Source organism: Hibiscus syriacus, unplaced genomic scaffold (assembly GCF_006381635.1).
Source record: "Hibiscus syriacus cultivar Baekdansim isolate YM2019G1 unplaced genomic scaffold, ASM638163v2 tig00117017_pilon, whole genome shotgun sequence".
In the NCBI taxonomy this organism is placed as follows: Eukaryota; Viridiplantae; Streptophyta; class Magnoliopsida; order Malvales; family Malvaceae; genus Hibiscus; species Hibiscus syriacus.
This window is the reverse complement of record NW_024063526.1, coordinates 5,854,339-5,876,990: the sequence shown is the minus strand read 5'-3', so window position 1 is coordinate 5,876,990 and position 22,652 is coordinate 5,854,339. Positions and strand designations below refer to the sequence as shown.

The 22,652-nt window shown below is 32.2% G+C and overlaps 1 protein-coding gene across 2 annotated transcripts; it reads right to left on the bottom strand.

Annotated features, from left to right (window-relative positions):
• Window positions 1–607: 607 nt before the first annotated feature.
• Window positions 608–12,250, bottom strand: LOC120195690 (probable galacturonosyltransferase 15). Of its 2 annotated transcripts, none has more exons than XM_039197628.1 (6): window positions 11,865–12,250; window positions 11,475–11,518; window positions 8,458–8,619; window positions 1,485–2,066; window positions 1,080–1,382; window positions 608–968 (listed from the first exon to the last, which is right to left on the bottom strand). In XM_039197628.1, the coding sequence occupies exons 1-6, from the start codon at window positions 12,106–12,108 to the stop codon at window positions 684–686; spliced, it is 1,620 nt and encodes a 539-aa protein (XP_039053559.1). In that variant the 5' UTR covers window positions 12,109–12,250; the 3' UTR covers window positions 608–683. The 2 variants fall into 2 exon arrangements, with proteins under 2 accessions (XP_039053559.1, XP_039053560.1); XM_039197629.1 differs by having other exon boundaries at window positions 1,659–2,066; window positions 11,865–12,249.
• Window positions 12,251–22,652: the final 10,402 nt, after the last annotated feature.

Sequence of the window (22,652 nt, the reverse complement as noted above, 5' to 3'; positions counted from 1 at the left end):
AACGTTGATAATTTGTTTCCAAGTAAATTTTCGTGTATTACTGTCATTTTTCATGTAGTTTCGTATTCGATTATTTTTTATGTTGTATTTATATGGTATTTTAATTCATTTAATTTTAACTTTAAAATCCGTTTACTTAAAAATGAATTATTACATTTATCATAAATTTTAATAACAGAAGTTGAAGTTTACTTTTGTTATAGCTTTCTAGCTCTAAATGTTACCTACATAAGAACAAAGTAGATTAAATATTAAGAATAAAAATCTGATGAATTGAATCCTCGATAAAAAGACAGTATATAGACCTGTACAATTTGACCAAGACAAAACACACCTCTCTTCTGAGGATTCATACAACCTCTCTTCTGAGGATTCATACAACTACAAGTTGTGAAGCAATAGAGTGGGGGGACAACTAGATAAAAGAGTTTCACCATTTATATAAAGTAATTCCAATTAACTGATGAAATGCTTAAAATTTACAATTTTGTTTAACACCAACATCGATATAACATAATATTATGATTAATTAATTACATTATTATATTATCTAGATGGTTGAAGATCCTTACTATATCAAAGTTATGGATTTTCCTACTATATGCAGAGACTGAAGGCAAAACCTTCTTCCCTCTGTCCTCAATCTGAGATGTGTAAAAGTCAGATAACTTCCTGCTCTGACCTTAACGCAAAACCTCACATTTCCGAATAAAGCTGTTCGAGAAATTTACATGTCTGCTCCAAAGGCTTCGTACTTCTGGAGAGCCAGTCTCGAGCCATGGCTTGGCAGGGCCAGTGAAATGCAACACAGCAGCAGCCTCCAATATCTGTCCCTGAGCCGAAGAGGAACGATACCCTAAACCAGCCACTTGCCATAAAGGATCAATAGGATGCACGTATCCCTCGAAGGCAAGTAAGCTTGGTGGAAGCACTCCCGGTTGCCACAGAGTGAACCCTGAATTGAGACTCTGTACAAAACAGATGGTATCCGATTCCAGAAATTAAATGGACCCAAAACCAAAACAAAAAAAAACATTGATCACTAAAATAGCTGAATCAGAAGTAGACGATTTACTTACAAGTTTCAACCATTTATGATAAGATGATGTGATGTTGGTCCTCCTCCAAGCTTCAAGATCGAAGACGTTCATACCAGAAAGCCATGCACAACGATCTTGGTCGAGGTTGGATGAAATTGTCGGGTGAGAAAAATTCAAGTAGTCCTTGTATTTTCTTCCTGGACAGCAGTTGTCCCCACACCATGAGTCAACAACGGCGCCAACGACTTTCCCATTGAGATCCAACCTCCACAAAGATGAAATGTCATGTTGTACTACAACATCATCATCCAAGAATACTATCTTGTTGAGATCCGGAAACAGCTGTGGAACCCAAGAAAGTTGGAACATATCAATATCAACTGAATTTTAAGGTTCGAAACAAATCACTTATCAGAAAATTCAATGCAGAATTAGTGTAATTACTTCAGGGATATAAATGCGGAGATGATTCATAAGGGACACGCAGCTAGGGCTTAAAGCCTCAAAAAAATTTTGATGCTCTTCCCAATATTCAAAGTTTTCTTCTTTCAGATTATTGTAGTGATGACTACAAATCAAGTGATGTATTTCCAACATCTGCTTAACTCCAACATTCACCTCCTGAGACCAGTCATATTGATGTAATCCCTTAACTTCCACTACGGCTAATTTCAACGAATTTATTGCGAACCAGGCATGCATTGAGCTGTAAGTTTTCTTGTCTGTTACTATGTGAAACACCAATTTTTCAGGATTTGCTGCTTTCTCAACTGTAGAGGATATCACAACTGAGGCTGCCAGGACATTGTCTGTTAGAAGCACAATATGGTGAAAGGATGTGTCAGAAAGGAGAGAAACATGTTCGGGTGGAGGAAAACGAGAGCGGGCCATTGCATTTACAGCATACTCTTCTGCCAATTTCAGACACAGGCAATGTAGGCTCTTTGGGACACCCCTTGAAGCTAAATACCAGTATATTAACTCGCGCTTCTTTGCTGACTGGACCTTCTGCTCCATATCTAAAAGCTGGGAATAGAAAAGTGGAAGTACTTTGATATATTAGAGGAATGTCGAAGTGTTTACATATATTGAAAGTTACATACTGAAAAATGGAAAAATATATAACTTATACAAAGAATTTCCTTATACAACTCAACGTAGTAATAAGCATTCATGCCATATGCATTAATAAGCACATACAACCAAATACAGACTACAAACCTGATTTAGTTAGTAAATCAAACCAGAATGCAAGGTATTAAGATAAAATAAATGTTCATTGAAAGAAACAAAAATTAGCACAACACATGGGCATCTTCACTGGGGTTCAGAAGAATGAAAGGAAAAATTGCTGTCAAAACTATTTTGTCATAACATTAATCTATATAGAAAAAAAATATTGTCAAAGCACATCAGAAATTGGTCCTTTGAGATTATATCACCAATCAAGAACTCTGACCAATGTCCCTTTACCATTGATGCTAGACAACAAATTGACTAAAACCAAACACAAAAGCCTCATCATGGTGTCCTATAAAAGCCTTTTAAACCCAAAAGTAACTCAACCATTTGGCAAAATGGTATACTCCATCTTACTGGTTGAGTCGGTTATTTTGAACTTTGAATAAAAAAGGATCTCCTTCAAGTAATACTTACTAGTTTTCAAATATACCTACCGATTTCTATAAAAACACTATGAGATGCACATAAACTTTTGACAATAAAGAGGAAAAGTCCTTTATAAAAAGCCTTTTAAACCCATAAGTAACTCAATCATTTGGTATAATGGGATAATCAAAGTTGATGGCTGAGTCGGTTATTTCTAATTTTGAATAGAAAAAGGATCTCCTTCAAATGATACTTGCTAGTTTTGAAATATACTTGTTAATTTTAATAAAAGAAATACTAGAGAGATGCACATGAACTTCACCAACACAAAAACCTCGATACAAATTAGTAATTAACAAAAAGGGAAAATTTAGAAACAAATATATAAACATAATCCCCTGAAGAAATTTGTACTCGTTAAATATAAAATAGAATGCAGTAAACATGCTAAACAGAATGCAAACACCCTTAGTTCAGAGGAACCTATGAGCTTCAAGAGGGAAAACAGTACTTAAATATTTTTTTATTTATAAATTCTTAATTAAGTGTTGTAATTTGATAGTTTAAGTTAAACAAAAGGAAAATCTGGTAGTAGTATCAAAGGTTCCTTAAATCATGTTGATATATTTGTATGATTAAATAACATATTGCTTGCTTGCACAGAAAATGAAGCAGGTGAATCAACTTCAATACCATGGTTTACACAAGAACATAATAAGAGTTGGAAGGAGAAATTTCAGGCCCAATTCATATAGTACTGTCATAATGTAGGGTTTAAAGAGAAAAAGAATGCTGTAGTAGAACCCCTTGTACTGGGGATAGGATGAAAATGTTATATATTCGAACAATCAGGTATTGCTTACAAACTATGAGAGAAAGGTCTTTCGAGCTCAGTATTACTCTATATCTATCTTTTTGACGCACTAGTTCATATCTTGAACAACTTTTCCCAAAAATAAAACTCTCAATTGAAGCTGATCCACAAGAACTGTTAATAGCTCTTAGAAAGAACAAGAATAAAAACAAAATGCATTGGCTACTAGTGGATAAAATGCATCATCAACATCAATTCATCACTCATTTTAACCAAATTTGGTATGATTTAAGGTTCAAAAGTGGTGGTCCTCACATGGCCAGCCTAAATAGTTATATTTAGGATAAATTCATTGAAAACATGCTTTGGCATCTTTTATATTACATCAACATTCAAATGTGAAATGGCTAACCCAAGTTGCAGAAACTGTTTTTGCCGCATCAGAAAAAATGCTTCCATTGAATGAGAGATAATATCTGGTGGAAATCCAAAATGTTATTTAAAGTCTTCAATGACAAAAGGCATCTTTATGTTTGCACAAACAACCAATAAAGACATCAATCAGATAAAATGGCCTAGAAAGTCCAAAGTCCAAAACGAGTGCAATGCACCATCTTTGTCCACATGTAAACATACATCATATGCAATTTACTTCGAAGACATCTAAGTTTAATCTGCCAGGGACTCTGGAGTTATAAATCAAAGTTCCTCTAGAAATCCATTTGAAGGTACATGACCCCTCTTTTCTTTTTCCTTTTTTTAAATAAAAATACAACTATAGCCATCTTAGTAATTAGAAAATTCTACCGACTTCTGAAATGATATAAGGTTTCTATGATCAAACAAGAATTTGGCTCTTAGAAATTTTCTGAAGTGACTCACTCTGAATTTCCAACATGCCAACCTAACAATTACATCAATAAAAGTTGTCAAGAATAAGATGTCCTAGTACTGACCTGTGAGTAATGCATATGCGTTTATCTCTTGCATTCTTCCCTTATTTTACCCATGTCTAATTGCACCGTCCAAATCTCAAGTTTCATTCCCTTGAAGTTGAAGATATGGACTTGGATTTTCCGAAACTCTCGGAGGTTCAAAGTTCGATTTTAGAAAGACCCTTTCGGAGGATGAGATTTGGGATGCAATAGCATCCTCGGATAGTAATAAAGCTCCCGGACCCGATGGTTTGAATTTAGGTTTCTTCAACAACAAAAAATTGGCCGAACTTGAAAGAAGAGATTGTGGCTTTCTTCGAAGAGTTTTACAAGGGGAAGGATTGGAAGAAGGGGGTGAACCATTCATTTATTACCCTTATTCCAAAGAAGGTCAATTCGGATTGCTTGGATGATTACCGGCCTATTAGCCTTGTAGGATGGCTTTATAAAATTCTTTTGAAGGTGTTATCAAGAAGATTGAAGTTATGTATTAATGATATTATTAGCCCTTCACAATTCGCTTTTATTCTGGGGAGAAATTATGGACTGTTTGTTTATTGCAAATGAGGGTATTGAATTTTGGAGGAAAAAAGGGTTGAAGGGGGTTGTTTTTAAGGTGAACTTTAAAAGAGTTTATGATTCTGTGGATTGGTCGATTTTGTTGAGAATCATGGAGAGTATGGGATTTGGTGAGAAATGATGTTCTTGGATTTTCAAATGTGTGTCTACAGCTTCCATATCGGTGTTAGTGAATGGGTCACCTACAGATGAATTTCAAATCGCTAAAGGGCTATATCAAGGTTGTTCCTTATCCCCTTTGTTTTTTAATTTGGTAGGCGAGTTGTTAAATTTGTTGCTTGCTAAAGCAATGAACATTGGGATGTTCAAAGGATTTCAGTTAGGTAATCAAGAGCGTTCTTTTATGCTGTCGCATTTTAAATTTGTGAACGATCTCGTAATTTTCTGCAATGCCTCATTAGGGGAACTGAAGAATGTAAGAAGGGTGTTATCAATCTTTGAAATGATGGTTGGGTTGTAGTTAAATTTAACAAAGAGCAGAATTTTGGGCGTAAACGTTGATCCAGAGTTTATAAAGGATTGGGCTAATGTTATTGGTTGCTCAGTGGGTTCATTTTCGTCCGAGTATCTTGGTTTACTTCTTGGGGCTAAGAGGAATTCAGTGGCTATGTGGGAGTCGATTGTTCAAAGATTTTATAAAAAGCTGGCTGGTTGGAAGGCATCGTCTTTGTCCTTAGCCGGAAGGGTGGTATTGGTGAGATCAGTGTTGTGTGCTCTCTCTATCTACTTCCTTTCTATCTTCCGATTACCAGTATGTATTTTGAATAAGTTAAACTCCAGAATGACAGCTTTTTTTTGGGGGGTAGACAGACGAGAAATATTCATTGGGTAAATTGGGTTTTGGTGTGTAGGCCTAAGAACTTGGGGGTTTAGGAATTCCTAACCTGGACCTATTAAATAGAGCTCTTTTGGTGACATGGCTGTGGAAATTTGCCTGTGAAAAAGAATCTTGGCGGAAAAAGGTTGTATGTTGTGTTAATAATTTGGATAAGAATGCAAGTATGGTGGATAGTTCGATTTCCTCTCGTGCTTCGTGGATTTGGAAAGGAGTGGTAAAAAATTTCTATTCAAGTGACGGTTTTGGAGAAGTCTTAGAAATAATATGCAATTAAGAGTCGGTAATGGAGAGTCTATTTTGTTTTGGCATGACATTTGGTTAGATTTGATTCCACTAAAAGATCGGTTTTCGAGGTTATTCACTCTCTCGTTTAACAAAGGGGGCAGAGTTGCTGATTTCAGGGAAAATACTTTGTCAGGATAAGTTTGGGACTTACAAATGAGAAAGAACCTTACCGATTAGGAGATGGACTAATGGCTCGTGCTTAATTCAATGCTTAGTAAATTTTTATTGTCGCCTTCGGCGGAGGATTGCTGGGTTTGGACAGGGAATGGGGAGGGTTGTTTTTCAGCCAAGTCGTATATTAGGAAATTTTTTGAGAAGTCGTTTGCTAATCTTAATTGGGTCAGACACGTTTGGTTAGGGATAGCCCTCCTTGAGTGGAAACTTTCGTCTGGCAGGTCGTTCATCAAAGATTAGTGGTTAAAGAGGAGTTATTGAAGTGTGGAGTCGCAGGGATCGTGGATCCACTTTGTCTATTGTGTGGCAGGTTTTCGGAGTAAGTTTCTAACTTATTTGTGCATTGTGATGTGGTTGGGGCTTATGGTCTAGATTTTTGCACTTTTGGAACGTTTCCTTTGTTGTTCCGGAGAGTTCGACTGCTTTAATATCTGTTTGGGCAGATCTAGTTCCGCGCTCTACTATTTGGATTTTCATTCCAGGGACGGTAATGTGATCGGTTCGAAAGTGTAGCAATGATATTATTTTTGAGAAAGGAAAGTTGGAGTCAACGCTATTATTTTTTCTTGTAAGATATAGGATTGCAACATGGTTTGTAGCAAGATTTCCGGACTTGGTAATTCCTTTTGACTCTTTAGTGGGCGATCCAAAAGTAGCAAATTCTGCTGTGAGTTCTAAAACGGCCAGTTCTTCCTTGGCACGCTGGGTTCCTCCTCTTTCGGGCTTCTTCAAAGTCAACGTGGACGGTGCTATGGTTCAGGGGTGGTCAAGAGGAGGTATTGGTGGTTTGCTCAAGGACAATGACAATATGCTGCTACGTTTATTCTCAGAGAGTGTTGGTCTTGGGCTTCCGATCCTTGTTGAATTATTGGCTATTAAAGGGGTTTGCTTTTATTTGTGGAGTCCGGTTTTGATTCAAGGGGGAGGCTTATTCTAGAATCGGATTGTTCTACTGCTTTGGAGTGGATCAAAAATCAATGTTGCTGCACTCCGTTGTTTGAGCCATTGGTGAAAAATATTGTTGCTGGTAGAACAGGATGTTATAGTAAGGCATATTTAGAGATCCGCCAATTGGGAGGCGGATGGGTTGGCTAAAGTAGGAATTGGGTGATTCCTGTGTTTTTGGGTATGGGTGATTATGTTAGGTTCTGGGTGTTATGCTGGTTGTTTAGTGTGGGTTTGTATGTTTTGGTCAGTTTTGATTTGAGGTGTATTCTGAAAGTTATTGTTTGTATTGTAGTTAGTATTATATAAATAAAATTGAGGTACTCTTTTCCTCCTTTCAATGTCCGTTAAGCTACTCCTTTAGTTTAAATGTTATGAAGGGAGTTTTAACTTGGCCTCCTATTTTTATCAAAAAAAAAAAAAAATACAAGGCACCCGTTCAACATAAATACTTCCTAAGAAATTACATATGGTCACTATATTCACAGTTTCTTTCGTACTTTTCTAAATGAGTAGAACTCATAACCATCTCACAACCTAGCTTTTCTTTTTTTTCTTCCTCCCCCCCCCGGGTCTTGAGGAAGCTAGAATCCTTCTTTTCTTTTTCTCTCTTGTTGTCTACTTCAATTTAAGCTTGCGATATTTACTGGTAGTTGCAATAAACGGTGGCGCATTGGGTTTGCAAAATTTCCATTCTCTACCACCGGATATTCTCAAGTTAATCCAGGATGATTTAGATGGGGTGGCTGTACCACGCTCTATAATTATGTAATTTTCCAACATTGCGATGTTATAATTAAAGATATTCCTTTTTTACCAAAAAAAAGTCACATAAGACAGTTATGTAGTAAGTGATTATAGTATTGGTTCTGTAATTTAAGTACCATAAAAATTCCACATATATTTCTTATTAATAGGGTAGAGAGTGAATTATTAATTAAGCCTAGCTTTGATTCACATCAATTAAAAAAATAAAAATAAAATGTATAATAACTATATAAATTCAACTTACTACTTAAAATGTTTTAGTTAATACACTTTTACAGCCTTATACACACTAGTACAATGTTCTCTAATAACATTTCGTTGGCTGTATTGAGCACAGTTCCACATAAAAGGAACAGTTATCCCATTATCAATGAAGTTACATAAACTGATACTAATAAGTAATAACTGAAAGAATAGATATGGACATGCCGGTATATAAAGACAAGAATAAACTGAGCAAGAGTAAATTACCATGGTCTTAGTCTTGAAAGCAAAGTCCTTTATATCTTGTTGCTTAAACGTCATCTCCTTCACAAGCTCATTGAATGTTACAAGTGCATCCTCTGTTCCCCCCTCAACAATGTTGCCATCTTTCAATTCCATTAGTGCCCTTGTCAGTTCTTCTCTGGGTTTCTTTATGGTACATGCATAACATCACAATCACAAACTAAATCAAACATGATTAATAACAAGCTAGGAAGTATAAACAAGACACAGAGTTTTATAAAGGTATCATGCAAATAGTATCATTAGGATTCAAATAGCTCAAACTTTTATGCCCCAAACCTCATCATACCCCAAATTGTTCAAATAGAGGTTCTTATACAGTTTTACTTGCCTCATTTTAGGCCACCTATGTCTTTATTTCTCTCTTGTTTTCAATCCGTGTAACATATTTACCTGATACTTCACTTTATACTACCACTTTTTCCAACATTTAACTTCATACTTTTCTTTTATATCTTCCTATTTCCTTCTTTAGAATTTTTAGTTTTGTACATTATTGAGTTCAAATTTGGAAACAATGAAAAAGAAAAGCTTTAACTGCATTCAAACATGTCTTGACCATGTTTTGACATTATCAGTTTTATTATTATTTTTAACATGTAATTGCACTTGCAATACGTATTTTGTCAAGTTAGAAGTTAGAACTCGAAACATCTGACACTAGTCCACACCCTAGTATGAATGTCCATGCTTCATAGATTACAAGCCTTTAAATATTCCATTTATTTAGTTTTAGACAGTTATTACATGCTTGATACACTTTTTTCCATATCATAATTATGTGTCAAACTTGTATTATACGGGAAGTGTTTCTACAAGACTAGAAGCCTTTCAAATCTTTGATTTCACCAAAACCGTGTTGATATACACGACGATTAAAGATGATAAAAATGTTATTACATAGTGAGCTGTTGTCGGGAGTACTTTTGACTTCTTCCAAACCAAGCAAAAGATCTACCATTCAGCTAGTTTTCATTGAGAACATAGTGAAAGAAGAACAAGAGTAATGGAAAAAGCAAATTCCCGTCCAAGTGGAGGAGTATAATATGATGATGTCGTTAGGAACTAGCCAACCTTAACATCCGTTGAAATATTGCTGGAAAAAGCAAATATAGTACCCTAATCCAATCACTTTTGAATTTTCTTTTTCATCCTATTTTTCTAGAATACGTTGAAACCTACAACATGAAGTCATTCAAGTCTTGACATAAAGCAATTTGATTTTAATATATATAATAAATTAAATTCAAGTAGTTACAATCTATACTATTACTCCCTTTGTCCCATCAAATATGTCCATTTGTTAACTCTTTTTTTTTTGGTTAATTTTTTTTTAATTTTGACTCATTATTATTTAAAATTTATTATTGATAAAAATATGAAAAAAATATATTTTAAAAACCTTAAACCAAGTAATTTTTAAATATATACTTTATAAAATTTAATTATTTAAATAATCATAGTCAAAGTTTATAAATTTTTACTTTTAAAAAGTAAATAATGAACATATTTAATGGGACGGATGGAGTATTAAATATATGATTGGGTTCCTTATTTTAAAGGATAATAAATATTATTTTAATGATTTTTTTCAAAATATATTTTAGATAAAATATTTTCGTTCACCCAGGTCGAGATTGTAACAAAATCTAGTAGACTTTAATTATAATACAAAAATTTGAATTTGAATTGCCAAATTATAATAAAATAAAATATTAAACCGTGATATTCTCTATTTTAGAAAAAAAAATATATAGGATTATTATATGATAAATTAAATATTTTTTCCCAAAAACATTTTTAATCTACTACTACATATCTTTAATTAATATTTACATAAAATATTAAAGAATAAATTATGATAAAATAATGCTATTTGTGGAAAAAAAATAACTAATCAAATAGTTGTCTTAACTACATGATTGATTATATTTGTTTGTGTTTTGTCCATTTTACCTCTCTAATTTTAAAAAACATGATATATGGTCACTTTGGTTTTTATTTAATTAAGATGTGGTCACCACGAGTTAACTGTCTTTAAATATTTTGGTATAATCCCATATTTGGTCTCTGTTATTTACATAATCTCTCAATTTAGCCATACTTTTAATAAATTAAAATAAAGATAATCCTCCAATCGAATGATGTCACATGTCGCTGGTGTCACATGTCTTGCCACGCTTCACCATTCAGTTGGAGGACTAACTTTATTTTAATTTAATATATTTATTTAAATTAAAAAATTAAAATAAAGTTAGTTCTCCAACCGAATGGTGACACATGGCATGACACTTGACACCAGTGACACGTGGCATCATTCAATTAGATGATTAAATTTATTTATTTTAATTTATTAAAAGTAGTATTAAATTGAGAGAATATGCAAATCATAGGGACCAAATATGTGATTATACTAAAATACCACATATAATCTGTTAACTGTTAACCGTAGTTAACTCATTGTGACCACATAATTAAATAAAAACGAAATTGAACATATCTTAATCAAATAAAAACGAAATGACCATATATTATGTTTTTTGAAACCAGTGGGGAAAAATAGATAAAACACAAACATAAGTAATCAATCATGTAGTTAACCCTAAATTATATTATCAAATATATATATATTATTGAAATATTACAGAATATTAAAAATCAGAGACTAGTATTATTATCCTATATCTTGTCCTAGACAATGACAACATAGGTGCTTCCAAACGCAAGAAAACACAAAGCCCACCCAATTCGAATTCAACCTTTACCATCATGGAATACGCGGCAATCTAGTAGCGCAACTTGTTTCGTACAGCCTAGCATGATCGGATTTCCTTTTTCCTTGTTTGTTTCTATCATTATTTTATGAAAATTTCTAAAAATAAATTTAATCAAAAACAAAGCAAATAAAAATAGGAACATACTTGATAAAATCGCATATCCATTCATATATAAAATAAAATTTGCATATTAATTATACTAACCTGAGATATGTAACCCCTGCTAAAAAGCCTCCATCCTTTGCATTCTGCAAACCCCATTAAAATCAATAACTAATCATTCTTTTTAAAAACAAAGGAACACTCTAATCAAAATAGTTAAAATAAATTAGAACATTTTCAACTTTGAAACTTAACATTTATGTAATTAGAAAAAACAACTTAAAAGGCTAAGTAGGAATATGTATGTGTGTGAGCAGCTCAGATGATAATTCTCCCAAAAGTAACAATTATTGTATGTAACCTATTTCAGTCAAAAAATACAGTAAAGCCTAGGGACACGAAGCAAAGGTATACCAACATTAAAGCATGAATTTCTTTTTAGAAAAGCAGTAAGATTCAGTTAAAACGAACTGTTGAGCAATATGAAATTACCGATCGGCGAAGAACAAGAAGATGAAGAGGCGGATTCAAGAACCAAGAAAGCAATTCGAACGAAAAGGAAAGGCAAAACGATCCCCAATACCAAGACAACCGGCAACAGCGTTCGGCTTGATAGACGTCCACGCGCAGCCGCGGCACTGGGTTCTGCCACCTTGGCTCCTTTGTTCCCTCCACCTTCAATGGAGTTCGATACTGTAACCCTCTTTATCCCTGTTGTTGATATGTAGGACTTCATGATTTTCCCTCGACTTTCTCCTCATTTCCATTTAATCCAAACAAGATCAACTCGATCATTGTTCAACGCTAGCATTGAAATCTTTGAGAACAAATGATTTTTTTTAATTAAATTTTTACAAAGAAAAAAGAATAATTTTTTTTTTGGAAGGAATCGAAATAGGAGTGGAGAGTAGTGAGTGTGAAATGCGAATGTGATTAATTTGGTGAGAGCTTCTTTTCAGATAGGGGCTTGGTTTTATGTCCAATTACGGAACAGCCCCTTCAATTTTTAACTATTCTCACCGACAACACAGAGAATCTGGTACGCGGGTTAGGCCTGCTGTCTCCCTCTTGCAATTTAACTTGCTGATGATTAATGTTATAATGGGGGCGGTCTCATATATTATTTTAATATATATCAAATGAGATTTTTATGATAAATATTTTAATATATATATATATAGATCTTAATATCCATTTACATTAATACAAAATCAAATGAGATTTTTATGATCAATATTTTAATAAATTAATCATTGTATTTAAGGTAAAATATATAAATGATCCCTCAACTATTACAAGTCCTAGTATCGGTATCGGTGTAGATCAATTTTATTTAACATCTAATTTTCTTAAATATAGCAAAAGAAGTATCCATACTCTCAAAGACAGTATTGATACTCCCTATTCTAAACAGTTTTATTTTGTAGCAATTAAAGTCAAAAACGACTATAATTTAACCCCTAAGGCTCCAAATGAATAGCAACTCATTCCAACATATAAAAAAAGTCAAAAACACTTGAAAAATGTTACAAAACCTATCCAATCTAAAAAAACAAGATAAAAGAGTCTTTCATTCTTATTTTTTATTTTCTCTTGTAAGTAGTGTTTTGAGCTAAATTGAATATTTGTATATTCGTTCTTTTTGAGCTAAATCTTTGTAAATACTTACCTATAGAGGTCTTCTTGTTTACACAAATTTGTCATTTGTAAAAAAGGAAACGATTTTAGTTTAGCCTTTGAAAAACTAGAGAATTGTAAAGGTTACACCTAAGCCTAAAAAAGGTAAGAACAAATTAGTGAATTTGTTAGAAATCCTTATTGTGGAGCTAAGGTAGTGGATGTATATTTCAATGAGGAAGTTGAACTAATATAAATTCTTGTACAAATTGTTTATCTTTCTTTGCTTCCATGCCAAAATTTTTAAATGGCAATTCATCCCCTCTTGGCTTATTTTGGTTGATCATTAAAGCCTCAATAGTCCTAACAATTGATATCAAAGCTTGACTTATTTGAAGGTCTAACAATCTATTAAGACGATTGAAAAGCTCTAGTAATTTCCAAGTCAATCGAGAAAGATGACTTTTTCTTCCGGCTCCTATTATATTGGAGATTTTCAACCGATCAACAAGTCACCTTATTTCAATAGAGCAAATTATGCCTATTTGGAAGAATATGATGATGTTTTCCATTCAAACAAACGATCTATGAGCTTGGAACTCCACCATGAAGAGTTTTTCTACTTTAACCAATGATATGGATGATTGAAGTATAGAAGAAAAGAAGAAGTTCTAACTCAATGCCAAGGCCATGCACATTCTATTTTGTGCACTAGGCTTGAATGAATATTCAAGTCTCCTCTTGTTTAAATATCAATGAGATTTAGAAAAACTCTAAGTCACTCGTGAAGGAACCGATGAAGTGAGGAAAACAAAAATCGATCTTCCCAGCCATTACTATGAGAACTTCAAGATGAAAATGGATGAAGTTATCAAAGTTATGACAAATAAATTTTTGGCATAATGCAATAAAATACCCCTAACATTTGACAGTATTGTCAAATTTGTCCCTGTTCATTTTTTTTTAGCATTTTTACCACTCAACGTTTCATTTTTGGTTAAAAACACCCTCGTTTGATGAAAACCAATAGTCATACTGACGGTCAACGCTTGATGCTGACCAAGCATATACATGTGGAGGGAGATGATGATATGGCGTGTCAAGGTCATGATACATGATAACATAGCAATGCCATATCAGATTTTTTAAAATTAAAAATATTATTAATATTTAATTATTTATTACCAATTAGAGAGTGACACATGTCACTCTTCAATTGGTTCTAGTTAAAAGGAACTGTTATTTGGCATTATGCCTAAGAGGAGACTCAAACTTGGGGAAGAGGTGTGAAATGGCATAGCTTTTGTCAACATACCAAGCTGCTTACTTGATTAAATAATGAAACAAACTTTATACAATTACATTTAAATTTAATGAAAAAATTAAACACATGTTTCTAATCTCATTTTTCTCTATACAAGATTATTCCCAAACTCTTCTCATAATCTTATTTTTCCCATACCTGATTATTCCCAAAATATTAGGGTTTATAAACCCTAATTTATCAAATAATTTTCCATATTTTAAAATTCCCAGTTTATTCAAAAATATGGGTGAGGGAAAGGATTACACAATCTGAAACATGACATTTCTAAATTCTTCTCTGCAATCATTTTAAAAGTGAAAGCAACGTCCCCAAAATTTGTATAGGAGTAAATTCATAAACCTCTCCCATAAACTGCAACCGGATCGAAATTTCACCATTGGGGCTTTCGAAAGTTTCGAAAGGGAACAACTTGAGCTATTTTAAACCTTTTCCCCAAGTAGCTTGGTATGGTTGCAAAAGTTATGCCATTTCACGCCCTTTCCCTAAGTTCTAGTCGTATCCTAACATAATGACTTTCAATAGTTCCTTTAAACCATCAGGAGAGTGACATCACTCTTTGATTGGTAATAAATAATTAAATATTAATAATGGCATTTTTATTTTTTAAAAAAATCTAATGTGGAACTGCCATGTCATCATGTACCATGACCTTGACATGCCACATCAGCATCTCCTTCTATATGTTCGTGTTTGGTCAACATCAAGCATTGACCATCAATTGACTAATGGTTTTCATCCAACGAGGGTGTTTTTTGACCCAAAATGAAATGTTGAGTGATAAAATATTCCAAAAAAAAAAGAATAAGGATAAATTTGACAATACTGTCAAACATTAGGTGTATTTTGTTGTTTTATGTCTAAATTTTTTATGATTGTCAATGGTCTCAAGGGATATGAAGAAATCATCCCTAATGAAAAGCTCGTTAGGAAGATGATCTATGCTCTTTCAAATTCTTAGTAGTCAAAAAGGACGACAATCATTGAAGCAAAGAACCTAAAATTTCTCACTCTTGATGAACTTATTGGTTTCTTGCTCACCCATGAGTTGATGATAAATGAGGAAGAACAAAAAGAACAAGAGAGAGAAGAATAGAGAGAAGGAAAGAGAGAAGTGAGTGTTGCTTTGAAATCCTCTACACAAGATGAGAACACCTCTAGTGAAGAAGAACATGAAGAAGAAGAGATGGCCAAGCTCTATAAAAGATCTAAATGATTCATGACATCAAAAGGAAAAGATGTAAAGCATGGATCAAGTAAAAAGAAGAGTCCCCCATATGCTTCGAATGTCAAAGATTGGGACATGTCAAATATGAATGTCTTCTAAAGAAAATGGATCTAGCAAGAAAAAAGCTTTTGTGGCTGCTTGGAGTGATGAGAACAACTCTAATGATGAATACGCAATACTGAATCTTTATCTCATGGTCAATCAAGAAGATTCAAATGTATCTTCTAACTCAAATGAATTCAATTTATATTTTTTAATGAGTTACAAGATGCTTATGATGAATTATGTTTAGAACTTAAGACCATAAATTCTAAATATAAAAAATTAATTTCTAAATTTAAAGTTGAAAATTATTTTCTTCTGAAAACAAAATTGGATTTCAAAAAACAAAATGAAATTTTGAGAAAAGATTTGAAAATTTCAAAAATTTAAAATTGAAAATATTAATTTAAAAGTTAAGCTTGAATGCTTAACAAAAGAAAAAGAAATCATTTTAAATAATTCATCTAGATCCATAATGACAAAATGATCACATCACAGTCATGGTTTTTCATACTTGTCATATTAAAAATAAAAAATATTTTAAAATTAGACAAGTATGGGTTCTTACAGGAACTAGGGACATTGAAACTAATATTCAAGGACCCAAAGTAATTTGGGTATCAAAATATAGGTAAATGTATCTTGTAGGTATATTGGAGAAATTATGAGAAATGCAAAGGAATTTGAATGCTTTAATCGCACAGAAAAAGGATCGATAACCTCGAAACTTAAAGATCTTTGATTTTATTTTGTCGTTGTCAATTTGTTATTTTAATGTATGAGTATTGAGCATGATTGATTATGTAATTTGTTATCTCATACATAATGAAAATGTATTATGATGAACATTCTTTTTGTTAAATGTTTTTATCAATTTTACTTCATCATAATATTTTTGGTTATGTTTTTAATTTTTTTATATATTGACCTTAATGTGATTTTATTGAAGATAATTTTTAAAACAAGTGATATCCTTGATTCATTGAAAAAAAATGGAATCACTTTAACCTTATGATGTCAAGAATGATAATATTTAAAAATGTTTTTTAATTAATATTGTTTTTCTTTTAAATGCTAATGCATATATTCTCATTAGCAAATGATATCATTCTAATAATTGATATCCATATTAAATGCTTGATATTGTCTAGTGCTTTATGCATGTGATATTCAATATGTTATATCTTGTTATTGTATAAAATGTTAAAATCTTGGATTTATTGAATTTCATATGCTACTAATGTATTTTCTCTTTTATCTTATTAAAATTCAATATCTATTAAGTGTTAATTTTTTGTGCCAAAACTTTACCTGAAACGCTTTTATTAAGGGAAAGTTTTGTTTTCAAAAAGATTTTTGTATTTAAATTTTATTTTGTTTTAACTTATTCTCTATTGTTATTTTGAATCAATGAAGTCTAAATTATTTTTGACATAACAAAAAAAGAGAGAAGTAAGGTTTGAAAATTTCATATTCTCAAAGAAAAAGTGGGAGCTTAAAATATTTCCAAAAATTTTATATTTTTCAATAAATATTTTCTTTGAAGAATTTTTGTCAAAAACTATTTTTCAAAAATTGTGTTATATCAAAAATGGGAAATTATTAAACCTATATTTTGATATAATAAATAAGGGGAAAATATTTTTGGACTTGATTGAAATTGTTCAAAGATTTCAAAAATAATTCAAAGTCCATAAAATAATAATTTAAACACAAAATAATTTTCTAGGTAAATAGTATTGATATTGTTCTTATAGTATCGATATTGTATGAATAATATTAATATTATTCTCGTGATATTGATATCAAAGGTAAGAGAAGTATCTATATTAAATGTAAGAGAAGTGTTGATACTCTCTTGGTAGTATCAATGCTACCAATTGATTTCAAAGTTGTTCAAATTCCAGTATGCAAAATTAGTATTAATACTTCTTTACATGATAATATTGTTACTGCAAACCCTAATATCGATACTGGTAAAGCCCAACAGTCATTTAAAGAGTTGTTTTTAAATGTAACAAAGGAAATACTGATATTCTCAAAGGTAGTATCGATACTCCCTATTTTGGTAGTTTTATTTTACAGCAATTAATGTCCCTAACTGTAATGCCTCGAATCGGGTTAGTAGGTTTAGGTTAACCCAAGTGGGCTTAGATAAATCCATTAGAACTATAAGAGAACGTGGACCAAGTTAGCCTTGGGTTTGGGCTTGGATTTAGCTCAACATGTATAAAAAAAGTGTTTTTAAGATGGGATCAAAACTAAAAGGACCAAAAGAGAAATTATACATTTGTTTGAAAAAAAGTTGAAAACCCATTAATTTTGGTGATATCACGCCTGAAATACTCTCCTTTTCTTAACTCTCCTTTGTCTCTTCCTCTCCTCATTCATCCTTCATTTCTTTCTCAACCTAGAACCAACAAAAGTAATTACTTGGTGGACTTGCAATCCTAGTTAACTTTAGTAAAGGTAAGAATCGAAACCAGTATCTTTAGTGCTTTCATGTGAGGCCACAAGATCAAGTTTGGGTCATGAACACCAAAAATGAGTTTAGTGGAGGTTTTAGAAACCTAGGTAAAACAACCCATTTTTAAGAGATTCAAGCCTCGACAAGTGTTCTAAACTCATTCCTAAAATTCCCAGCAACATTAGCAATCTTTATACTTGATTTTTATCTAGTGAGAAAAGTTAGAGAAAGCTCCAAGGCTGGAGGAAATGAGAAGCTAGTGTTTGGTTGAACCTTGGACACTTCCAGCAGCTTTGGAAACTAAGGTAACTCACTTCTAACCTAACTCTACCACATATAGGTCATTAGATGTATTTTGGTAGGTTTCATGAGTTATGAAGCATGTTCACGGTAGAATTCAATATTCAGTGTTTTCCAAAATGTTTATGGACTTTTTATGACCCCTATTGTCATACATAACTCTTTAATAATGTTTGGGGACCCCAATAGGATGTTTGAGAGTGTTTGATAGGCATTTTTGTGCCTAAAACAAGGTATTTCTGGGCATAAGTTTTAGTATTGTAACAATACCAATATTGTTATTTAGGTGTTAAAATAAAAGGGTTTGAGCTAGAAGTATCGAAATTTCATGCAATGGGTATCGATACTATAAGTGAGGTCTTGATACACATAGGGTGGTATCAGTAACGAGTTCACTTATCTGATTCCATTAGCTAAATTCGTATCGATACTCATGAGAGTATCGATACCAAGGGTAGAGTATCGATACTCCCCATAGGGGTATCGATACTTATGTATTTTTCAAAACATCAAAGCCAAATTTGATATCGGTACTTAGGGAATTATCGATACTCAAGAAGGAGTATCAATACATGCCCTTTGTTACCAACCTTTAATAAGTCAGTGATATCGATACCCAGAGGTTAGTATCGATACCTAGAGGCCAATATCGATACTAAATAGCTTAGTATCGATACCCACAAATAGATTTGGATAAAAACCTAAGGTTTTTAAGGGTTAGAATTTAAGAACCCAATAATACAGAACGCCATGAAATAAAACTACAAGTGAGAATATTAATAAACTCAAAATAGTTAGAAACAACAACTACTAGAATAACATAAAACTAGCATTGTTTGAAGCTCAGGACACAGTCAGGTCACTCGAGTTACTTTAGTAGATACGATCGTACAATTGGATATCCTGGTCAGTGCCAACGAACTTAGCCGCCAACTAGGCACATATGCTCCAAGACTCGATGGAGTAAGTTTGTCAGGTGTACGTTTCTGGTACAACTCTGGATCTCACCCAAATACCCAAGGGTATTTTAGAAAAGCTAAAGTGGTGTGTGAGCTCCGAGATGCAAAACCCTCAGTCGCATCATGATGCCTATGTCAGCATGTCAGATCAACATTTCCGTGTCTTCATACCTATGACTCTAGCATGCACATTTAATGAATGCATGTAGTATAGTGCAATTATGAGTGAGGCACTAAGCTCGTAAGCTCAGCGTTCGAAATGTGTTTCCGTACGCAGGTTCTTAGGAGACCAACCGAGGAGCATTATCATCGCCAACAGTTTCAGCTCAACAGAGATTTCAGAGTACATATTGATTATTATTAGAGGGTATGTTCTATTGTAGACCCTATTATTATTCAATCGTAACTCTATTTTGTAGTAAACTCAATATTTTGTTATTTTAAATATTGAGAGTTCCCCCATATTTGTAAACTGAATTATTAGGTTTTATTTATCTTGGATGGATTTCTTTGACATGGTGTTTTATAGTTGATTTAAAAGGAAAACTTTTGGGTTAGCCACTTCGGTGGTTTCGTGTGACATCATAATCCATGGATTTTTGGGTCAGACTAGATTAGGGTGTTACACTAACGACTTCAAATGATTAGCAATTCATTTCAACTTATAAAAAACAATTCAAGAACACTTGAAGAAGGTTACAACACCTATCCAAGCTAAAAGATCAAGAGAAAAGAGATTTCTTTCTTATTTTCCATTTTCTCTTGTACATATTGTTTTGAACTAAATTGAATATCTTTATATTCATTCTTTGTGAGCTAAATCTTTGTAAAACACCTACCTTTAGAGGTCTTCTTGTTTACAATAATTTTTCCTTTGTAAAAAAGAGTGATTCTAGTTTAGCATTTTAAAAACTAGAGAATTGTAAAGGTTACACCTTAACCTAGAAAAAGGTAAGAACACATTAGTGAATTTATTAAAAATCCTCATTGTGGAGCTAAGGTAGTGAATTTAGACTTCATTAAGAAAGTTGAACTACTATAAATCCTTACGCAAATTAGCTATCTTTCTTTGCTTCCATACCAAAACTTTAAAAGCCAGTTAACCCCCACTTGACTTATTTCGGTTGATAATTAGAACCTCAATAATCCTAAAATCAACAATCCTTAGCAACATCTTCCTAACAAGAAGATGTTCGAATAAATTCCAATACCATTCCCCAACAGAATTTGCCGTATCAGTAACCGGGTACACCCACAAGATGAAGAGCAACAGTCGGATTAATGTAACGGACCAAAGGGCCAGTATCATCAAGTCATAAATTCAGTCATGCCTAACCCAATCTTCCAAACAATATTATTACGCACATCATTCCACACAACGCTTTGACCTTTCTAAAACTGAGCGCAATTAGGATTCCTTAAAGACGATGGAATATAATTAATACATTTAGATTTCGTTCGAATGAACCGAATCCAAATCTCCTTACGGGTTAGTAAATTAAATTGAAGGGAAGTTTCATAAGGAAAGATTCATTTTGCGTGACAATTTAGCAAAAACCAATTCCCGGATACAGATATAATATGCGTAATCTACTTAAGTACGTATAAAATTCAATTATCATATAACTAAGAAATTGATTATAAAAAAACTTGCAACAATTTGTAAATTTTATTTAATTGTACCTTATTATCGATGAACCCTCCACGTATTTATGTTTATATATTTGATGAAACATATGTAAAATTGAAAGGAGGATAGGTGGGAATTTTAGTCACTAATTAATGACTTGAATTGACTTAATAGTTCGAATTGCTATTTAATTAAAAATAAATTTAGCATGTAAATTTGATATTAAATATAATTAGTATTTTAATATACATTTATTTAATTGTATAATCAAATATTTAATGTATAATTAAAATTTTGAATTATCATTACTTAAAAAATAGCATTTAGTTAAGACAAAATGTCATTTTATTAATCTAATAACTTGATTGTTTTTATCTATAGAACTTGTTGTATCTGATTTTTTATGGAAAAAATTTATTTTATAAAATTTTAATATTTTATATAAATCCGATTGAACAAACCATTCATTTAGAATGATTTTGTTAATGTCCATCTTCGAGGAAGACAGTTAGATGATAGTTTTATTTGAAAGAGTTTATTAAAGTTTATATTCTAAGTTTGGGCTTATATCTCTAGGCTCGTATCTGGGTTAATCTAGTGGGCTAGGGATGTTTGAATTGCCTACAAACTTGCATATTTAGCTCACTTTATAACAATCAAACCTTCTGTTCGGTGATAATTGTTGTACTTTTTTTTTTGAAAAAAAATTGGTGTACCTTTGAAAATCTTATATTAGACGTGATTTAGACGCGACTGTTTATCGATTGATTAATAGATTTAGGATACTTTTTTCTCCCTTATAGGAACTCAATCTTGTGTTGATAGAAGGAGATTTTTAATGAGATTCACATTTCTTTCAAAAGAAAAAAAAAATCTTATACTACGAGATTCTAAAATCTTGCATTACAAGATTCCATAGTTTGCGAAATCCCTAGTTGATCTTTGATAACTTCACATAATTCGTCAAAAAGATAAATTTGACAATTATCATCATTATAGGTATGATATTAGTTCTATCTCTTTCTTCTTCTTTTTTTCTCTTTATCTTCTTTGTATATTTCTCCTAAACGAATCAAAAGACTCTAATCTTATTTAAAGAAAACATCAATCAATAGTCATTCTCTAATGGATTGCGACTTTCCATCCAAATCAAAATAAATGAATTACCCATAATCGACGAACTAAACTTATTCGATCCTATCAAAAATAATAAAATTAATAGTTAATTAACATAATTTCTTATATACACAACACGTTAAATTCTTTTTATAACAAAAAATAATGATTCTTTTAATATAACATAATCTTTCTATAAGATTAATTTTTTAATAGAAAGCCCTTAGTTTTATTAAAATAAAAAATATATATAATTACAATGAAGATTTAAACATAATTATAAACTAAAATATAATTAGGACATTTTTCTATAACAATTGACACAAAATCTAATCACCTAGATCACACAAGGACCAAAGAAGGAAAAGGTTAAAAAACCTAACCAAAACACTCGAACAAAATAAATATACTAACAAATTTGATTGCATCAGCAAACGAACCACAAAAGGGGATAAAACTACTGAAAGACCACCGAAAAATTGTAAATCAGAGTCAAGCGTCATGAGAAAACTATCCACAAACGTAAAATAGGTATCCAAATCAATCCAAGGGTCCAAAGCAGGGATGATCAACATGATAACAAATAATCGACATCTT

Bases quoted from the DNA above. Each gene is read 5' to 3' on its own strand.
- LOC120195690 (XM_039197628.1), bottom strand. From the start codon at position 12,108: ATGAAGTCCTACATATCAACAACAGGGATAAAGAGGGTTACAGTATCG. The intron at 11,519-11,864 runs GTAATTTCATAT...TGGGGTTTGCAG, and splicing joins TTCTTGTTCTTCGCCGATCG to AATGCAAAGGATGGAGGCTT. The intron at 969-1,079 runs GTAAGTAAATCG...TGTTTTGTACAG, and splicing joins ATCATAAATGGTTGAAACTT to AGTCTCAATTCAGGGTTCAC.